We start from the raw sequence: 8,297 nt of genomic DNA, 5'->3' as shown, positions 1-8,297 counted from the left end.
AGACAGTCTTGAGGAGACGATGGAGATGATACTGGACTTAGATGAGTTAACCAATTACCTTGACGTGTCCAGAGGGACCGCGGAGAATACTTGAGGTGTGGAATCATTCTTGAACCAAAAGTGGCTTATTTTAGGATTCTTAAATTCCCAGCCCCTTGTTCAGACATTCACTAGATTAACAACTAATGATCCATCCAAAGTTAGTTTGCTTAATGATAGGGAGTGGATAGGGTTTGACGCCCCCAGTCCACTCAATGTCATAAGCAAGAGATTCATAAAAATGGCTTGTCGAGAATATTCTCATAAGACATTCTATGTAATAAAGTCATGCTTTCCTTGCTCTTTTTCCCACTAGGTGTCATTCCTCCTAATTTTTCCAGGACTTCTCGGGACTTTATGTAACTCTAACGGGATTGCCCCTGAGTCACGTATTTAGACATTTTTTTTAGGAGGAGGGACACCTTTTATCCGAAACCCATTTAGGAAAGCAATTCTTTATAATGGGAATATAATGTAGGAACATTCCTTTTTAAGACCGCAAACAAACAACTTCTACAGTTAGGTTGTGGTGCTCCTAGCTTCTACATGATGCTGAGTATATAATGGATCCAATAAGACCGACAAGGCTTCCTTGACAGGATCTAAATACGCAAGGTATGTGATCCTTTTGATATACCCGTAGGTACGAGATCAAGGGGGTGCCTTTCTTGCCCATTACTCATGACTACACACGAGGTTAAGCAACTAGCCACAAGGTGGTGGAACCATGAGTGATTGTGTGCACTTTTTAGCCATCTTTTTGTTTGTTGTAGTCGTCACCATTTTTCCATCTTGTCCTCGTCTTCAATTGAATTTCTTTCTAATAGTGGTCCACTAAGGTTTGGTTGGCTTTTCAATTATGCTAGAAGGATAATATTATTAAAGACTGAAAAATAAAAAATAAAGCATCACAAAACAAAACATCAACCACTACTAGTAGATAAGCCAGGTTGGTTACCTTCACCGAATGTGCATAGAAATTTTGTTATGTGGGACTTTATCTAATAGATTTCTGAAGGCAATGGTAAATGTAGAATGGGATGTGTGTTGAGGGTACGATGTCTTGTACTCCGTCCTTTGCATAAGTGAGATAATTCCTAAATAATGGAAACAAACCAGGTTCTAGGGTTACCTCAACGACGTTTCAAATGCGAAGGAGAAGATCCGGTTGCTTTGCAGACTGTCCTGTATGAATAGACAGGGTCTATGTTTGCGTGATCTCGTTAGATAGTGGAAGATGATCTGTCACAACAATTCACCATCCAAATCTTAGGAACATGATGGAATTACTTAGAGACATTCACTCACATAGTAGGAGAGACTGAAAACATGAGAGGGAGAGGAAGAGCTTTTGTTCACCATATATTTCTACATGTGGCCAAACATCTTATTTATAGAGATTGGGAAAATTAGGGTTTCTAACCTTAGAGGATCTCTTCTGTTCCATATGGGAGATCCATGCATGAACTGAATCAAGACATAATTTGATTTGCATTTCCCACTCACCCACTTAGGGTGGACGTACTCAATCATCCATTCTAGTCTCTCAACCACATGTGTCTCTTCGTATAGTAAAGAGAGCATGTAATCTAATGAGATATTACGAATGTAGTAGTGCTACATCAAGCTTCCATCTAACAACATAGCCTATCACTCACAAACAATCTACAATACTCCAAACGATCTAACTACACTAGTCCAGTACTCTTGATCCCTCATGATGAGCAGTGCTAACCCCAAATATGGTTATTTTATGGTTGTCCTTGTCGTAACCCGGCCAGTTTGGGTGATATGGTAGCGTTTAGTGTCATCGATGAGATAACAGAGTAGCATGGTTTGCATGGAGTGGTTTGATACATCCTTAGTAGGTGGTACTGGTTTTCGAATCAAAACTGGAAAAATTGGCCTATTCACACTTAGGAGCATTTTTTACAGTAAAAATGACATTTTTGAAAGACCAATTCTTCATGAAAAAGATAGATTGCAATTTATCTAGTCCCATGCATATGATTTTATCGCATTCCGATAGCATATAAAGAAGTTACGGCATTTATGGAATTCGGGGGCAATTTCGACATTAAAGATGAATTTTTTGGAAGAAATTTTCTCCATGTAACAATACGAAAAAAATCTGATCTTTGCAATGGTTCTAATTTCATTGTGTTTCGATTCCGTATGAGGATGATACATCATTAGAAATACCTAGGTGCATTTTGGTCTTTTTATATAACTTAGTCAGATGATCGGGTTTCTGGAAAGTTGTAGAGTGTCCAGTCGTGGTTCTAACGCACTTCATTTCGTCCCAATCGAAAAATCCCATAAAAATGTTACATCTATTTCCGTGAAGTCAGTTCGAAAATCCAAATCAAAAAATATCAGTTGCTCTTGGTGTTGGTGGATTTTCCATATTTTAATTTAGAAAATTTAGGGGTTTTTGTGTAATTTCAAAGTTTTAAAGTTCTGAGTTGATAAGGGTGTTTTAGCACTAGAAATTTGAAGGGAGGAGCTGATTGTAATATTGAGATGTTCAAGGATAAGGGTTGGATGGCTCTGATTAAGCCACGTAGGCCTTATTCCCATCCAAAGGCTATTGGGATTGGGCTTTGAAGCGACAGACCAGATGCCATCGCGAGATCACCCATTGGCTAGGTGAATAAGTCTTGATGCTCTGGCGTTGCACTTGATCAAGGCGTGTTGTGGTGTTTCGCACGTGCGTAGAAGGTATTATGAAGATTCTGATCTTAAAGATCTCATGAGATCTGATTGAAGAGCCAATCTTGAGGATCCAGATCCAACGGCTGAAATGCGATTCACTTTTTGGACAAAGCAAGACAAGCTAGCAAATTTTGTGCTGATGCAGCCAATGGAGTGTCGACAACGTGCATGACGATGTCAGTGCCTTCGTCACACTGACATCATCAATTGACTCCCTTATTCTAATTTTGCGGCTAAGATTTATTAGCCATTGAAGCATTTAACGGCTCAGATTAAAAGTTGATTTTGGATTGAATCCGATGGCCCAGATTTCACCCCTGTTGTGTGTGCCACCGGCGTAGCGTATGCCAACCTCCGAAGATTCTATTTCTGGCTTTCTGGTTAGCCCAAATTCAAAGGGCCATATCTCTCTCTCTCTCTCTCTCTCTCTCTCTCTCTCTCTCTCTCTGGTGTGTTAGTGTCTCCGTGGATCTCCATCCTAGTCCTTAGATTTTGAGGGTGAATATGTGGAGGATTTTCATTTATCAACCTAATGAGATTTCCTTAAAATTTTGATCATCAGGGTTCGGTGGGGATGGCACGTAAGGCTACTAGATCCATTCCACTATATGGAAATGTCATTGAGGCAACCATAGACCTCTGTTGTTACCATTCTGCACAAGTAAACCTTTGAAAGTATGGAAAGTTTTAGTCTTTGATACTAAAAAAATGATACAAGACTAAAATTTTACTAATCTCCCAAAAAGAAACAAAAGTACAAGACACTTGCATCGACATAATATAGTATCAAGCAAAGATTCTGTTGGCACAAGAAATAAACATTTTTTCTTGAGAGAAAAACTCAAACCTAGTGATCGTGTGGTGGTTCTGATGCTGAAGTAAAAAACTAATTCAAAGTCTTCATGTTTATGTAGCATTCAAGGTATTTGCTATGTCGATGACAAAACGGTATTTGACATCAGATTTAAGAAGACGCTCCATAGCGATGTTGACATAGTCCATTGGAATAACCTCGATGTCTGCTGTTATATTGTGTTTCCCTGCAAAATCAATCATCTCTTGTGTCTCCTTCATTCCCCCAGTAGCACTTCCACCCACAAATTTCCTCCCTGTACAGAGTAATCTCATTGCTTAGTAAACATAAAAATGAGATCAATTCATTCCTTGAGAACTCAAAAAAGAAATTTATAGGAAAATTATATGACCAGAGATGATGCTTAGAACTTAATGTTGAGTAAAAATAACATATAAAAAAACTTGGTACAACTGAAATGACAATGTTGAAATGGATGAGTGGTGAAACTTAAAATGATAAAATAAGGTTTGAACAAATTATGGCTAATTTAGGATCAGTTGCTATATGTGATAAGTTGCATGAAAGTAATGAGGTGGCGTCAACATGTGCAACGGAGGACTTTGAAGGGCTCTAGTATAGATGGGCGATTTGATTCAGATCGAAGGAGCTGAAAGAGCTTGGGAAAGTCTAAAACAATTCTAAGAGAAGTGGTACATAAATAAACGTATAGCTAAGACTAGTATCTAGTAGGACTTTGAATAGCGCTTATTGGAGGGAGAAAAGTGATTCATATATCTGACCCCTTTTAATTGTATAAGGATGAGTATACTTTTGCGAATGGCCCATGAGTGGTTGAAGACGTAGGTATGGACCACAACACCTTTTAAACCAATCTAAATTTGATTGGACCAAAGCTGTTGAAGACATAGGATCATGACTCACAAGTAATTCAGCTATTGGGCTTTAAGATATTACTAATGCTACCTTATTTCTCTCCCTCCCTCCCTCCCTCCCTCATTGTTGATTGTTGACTTAGATACTATACGATGAGGTGATCCATTTAGTGATAGAGAGAAGTGAACATGCATTCCCTACCAATAGATTTATAATTTTTGTAATACTCACCTATAAGCAAAGGGAAGACGGGTAGTTCGAGCGGCTCGTTTGGTGCACCAACCATGACAAGCTTCCCATGAGATTTTAGTAGTTCAATCAATGGTAGAAGAGGATGAAAGGCAGAAACTGTGTCAATAATGCCATCAAAAGTGCCCATGGCTTCCTGTGCATACGAAGAATATATTTATAAAAAACCAAATATTATATGCAGAATAAAGAATGTTATCTCCTAATGTATCTTATACCCACATACATGGGGAGTGAGCCAAGCCAGTAGTGTCTTTATATTTAAAATATTAATATCACCTTATACTACTATTGGGTCAATACTCTATTATGAAAATGCCCTTAGATTATTTATGATTCTTAGGAATTCAGATTTACTTTAGATGCATGATTTCTCTTGTGACCCCGCTGTTTTGTTTCACATTGTAGGCAAGATGGCAGGGATTGGTCCATTTAATAGAGGTCCCCACTCCCATTCCCTATAATGTAAGCCTTTTTTTTTTTTTTTTTGGATAAAGTCTATAATGTAATGTAATGCATGCCATTTCGTGACTCTGACACGCAATTCTACTCCTTTGGTGGGCAGGTCACCGTGGGAATGATTATTTAGAGTAAGGACCCACCAATATCTATTAAAGAGGTAAATTATTAGTATTTTCTTTCTCTATCTCTTTCCATCTCACATGAAACGATTGTTTGTTCGGGATTCCAAGCCAGCACTAGTGGATGGAGTAGATAATTTTCTTATTAAATATATATATATATATATATATATATATATATATATATATATATATATATTTATATATATATATATATATATAAATATAAAAGTTTTCAAACCATGTTTGCATGTTTTAATATTGAACACTCAATTAATTCAACCAATTAGTTGAACTGGGTCATAATTTAGTTTATTCATGGGTCACCCATGTGGGATAACTATAGACTCATTAGGATTAGGAATCCTAACTTGTCAGATCTTTATAAATAAGAGGTTTCGTCACAATAAAGTAGGCTTTTAACCTAATCTCAATAGCTCTCTTTCTATTATCCTTAGTCTATCTCTATTGAGAGTGTGTCTCTAAGGATCTCTATTGCTATCCTCGGATTTGGAGGGTAGAACTTAGCCTCGCGAGATTGTCGCAAACCCTCAATTGTACTCTTTCGTGCCAAACAACGTGCAAAACAACCGGATCTTCTTCCTTGCGTGGAAAACTACATCGAATTAACCCAAGATCCCCATTTACTTTCCATTCTATACAAACATTATCGCATGACGATGGGCTCCTTTATACAAAACCAATCTATCGCAACTCATTAATGGGGAGTTCTTTTATGTCAATTACTCACGGAGAACCCTTTTTCTTTTTGAAATTACTATTTGTTTATCTAAGTTAAATTGCAATAAGAATTATGGAGATGCGTACCTGCATCTGAGCCTGATCACGGCTGACCAAAAAGGAATCAGCACCAAGATGTTCAATTGCTTCTTTTTCCTTGCTAGGAGATGTACTAATCACAGTCACCTTCATTCCAAAAGCCTTGGCAAATTTCACAGCCATATGCCCAAGCCCACCAAGCCCTACAACACCCAAGTGCATACCAGGCTCACTTAGTCCATAATATTTCAATGGACTGTACACTGTAATCCCTGCACAAAGTAAGGGTGCACCGGCATCGAGCGGCAAGTTATCCGGGAACACCACCGCATACCGCTCACTGACCACCATTATATCGGAGTAGCCTCCATAGTTGATGGTGCCATCATAATAAGTTGTGCTGTAGGTGAGCATCACCTTAGGGCAGTAGCTCTCTAGGTCATTGGTGCAGTTACTGCAGGAGTGACAAGCCCCAATATTGCACCCCACACCTACCTTATCACCCACTTTGAATCTTTTCACCTTACATCCTACCTCTGTCACTATTCCCACAATCTCGTGCCTGCCAATTTATGCCTTGATTGGTTAGAATTGAATAAAGAAAACTTCATTTTCATAGTCTTCAGTCGGAAGTAAAAATAATTTGAAGAGAATAATAAAAATTGTTGATTTTAGGTTACATTTTTTGCATTTTACTGACTTTACTATTAACCAAACAGTCCCCGATATGAATGTGTAAAGTTTTCATTTTAAAATAGAACTGGAAGGTGTAAAGACTCCCAAGTATATAAGAGATGAGGGCTATAGGTTAATTAGTAACCAATGTGAGACTAAATTCTAACATTCCCCAGCACATGTGGCAATATGGATACAGTGAAAACCCAATTTAATATTTTACCAAAAAAAAAAAACCCAATTTAATATGATATAAAGTTTCCATCCCATAAGTTCCAACTTCTAAGATGAAAACTCCCACCAAATGAGAAGGAGAAGAGAATTTCTGAATAAAAGTTCAAATTTATATTTACTGTGATAAAATCTTACCCAGGAACCATTGGATAGATGGAGAATCCCCATTCGTTCTTGAGGAAGTGGAGGTCAGAGTGGCAGATCCCACAGTACATCACTTTGAAGGTCACATCTTCATCTCCCGTTGCCCTGCCAATCCAAAGTTCCAAAAAGCACACATTTAATTTTATTTTGATTATATCAGTGGTTGCTTTAAAAGTAAGGCTGTGTTGGGCTTAGCTGCAGTTTTTTCTGAAATAATATTCAGAAATCAGGCAAATATCCAAGATATTGGATTAGAAGATTAAACACATGAACACATATTTCTCCAAACGTGACCTACAATAAATAATAAAGTGGTAAGTTGTGGAGAAACCTTCGTGAGAATCTAAATGGAGATAGGACACCGGAGGGGTCCCTAGCTGCCCATCCAAAGGCCTTCATCGGGTGCTCCTCTTCAGGTGATTTCGACATTTTTCTTTCACAGAGAGAGAGAGAGAGAGAGAGAGAGAGAGAGAGAGATGAGGATATGCCAACAACTCTACTAAGCTTATATAGAGAGAAATGAGAAGAAACAGTTCCAAGTTCGTTTCGGTGACATAGCAAGTGACATTGGCCTGTTGGCTGAATTGAAATAGAAATCCTTTCATTGGGTAACAAAGTAATGTTTATTTTAGTACTGTTTAGGCAAATTTAAAACTCTTAAGATGCCTTTAATTATGGACCAGTAAGGTACATTAAAAACACTCTTGAAGATGGTTTTTAAATTTTAATACCCACGGCCGCCACACCTTCTAGATGCCTTGGTCACTCTTGACCGACTACCAGGTTTTAAAATCCGATCGATAATTCGTTGGGACCACATAGATGCTTTTTTTTTTTTTTTTTTTCTGTGAATATCATGATCAGGGATTGGTCCTGGCTAATACCCATCTGATCAGATTCAAGTGTTCTTAACCGATCCAATACGATTGTTAAAACTATGCAAACCATCGATTATTATTGATTAGTGGCCTTGAAGAAAGGAGAAAAGAAAAACACCTACCAAGCGTGCTCATAGAATGAGTAGGTTTCTTAAGCATCATACACTTAGTCAAAAGGTTTGTTCAATACTAAACCCCATCTATTTTCAATTTGAGTAAGGCTGAAAAATTTTATGTTCCTAAGATTTATACTTTTATGTATTTTGTATTAGATTAAGAAACTGTTGGAGCAAAACTACTAATTCCGTTGAA

The 8,297-nt window shown here is 37.7% G+C and overlaps 1 protein-coding gene across 1 annotated transcript; it reads right to left on the bottom strand.

The window, feature by feature from the left end:
* Positions 1-3,430: 3,430 nt before the first annotated feature.
* LOC122067465 (probable mannitol dehydrogenase) lies at positions 3,431-7,582 on the bottom strand. Its single transcript, XM_042631317.1, has 5 exons — positions 7,439-7,582; positions 7,099-7,212; positions 6,103-6,616; positions 4,676-4,829; positions 3,431-3,863 (listed from the first exon to the last, which is right to left on the bottom strand). The coding sequence occupies exons 1-5, from the start codon at positions 7,534-7,536 to the stop codon at positions 3,661-3,663; spliced, it is 1,083 nt and encodes a 360-aa protein (XP_042487251.1). The 5' UTR covers positions 7,537-7,582; the 3' UTR covers positions 3,431-3,660.
* Positions 7,583-8,297: the final 715 nt, after the last annotated feature.

The sequence above is a fragment of the Macadamia integrifolia genome, unplaced genomic scaffold (assembly GCF_013358625.1).
Source record: "Macadamia integrifolia cultivar HAES 741 unplaced genomic scaffold, SCU_Mint_v3 scaffold292, whole genome shotgun sequence".
In the NCBI taxonomy this organism is placed as follows: domain Eukaryota; kingdom Viridiplantae; phylum Streptophyta; class Magnoliopsida; order Proteales; family Proteaceae; genus Macadamia; species Macadamia integrifolia.
The sequence above is the reverse complement of the archived record's forward strand: the minus strand, read 5'-3'. Positions and strand labels throughout refer to the sequence as shown.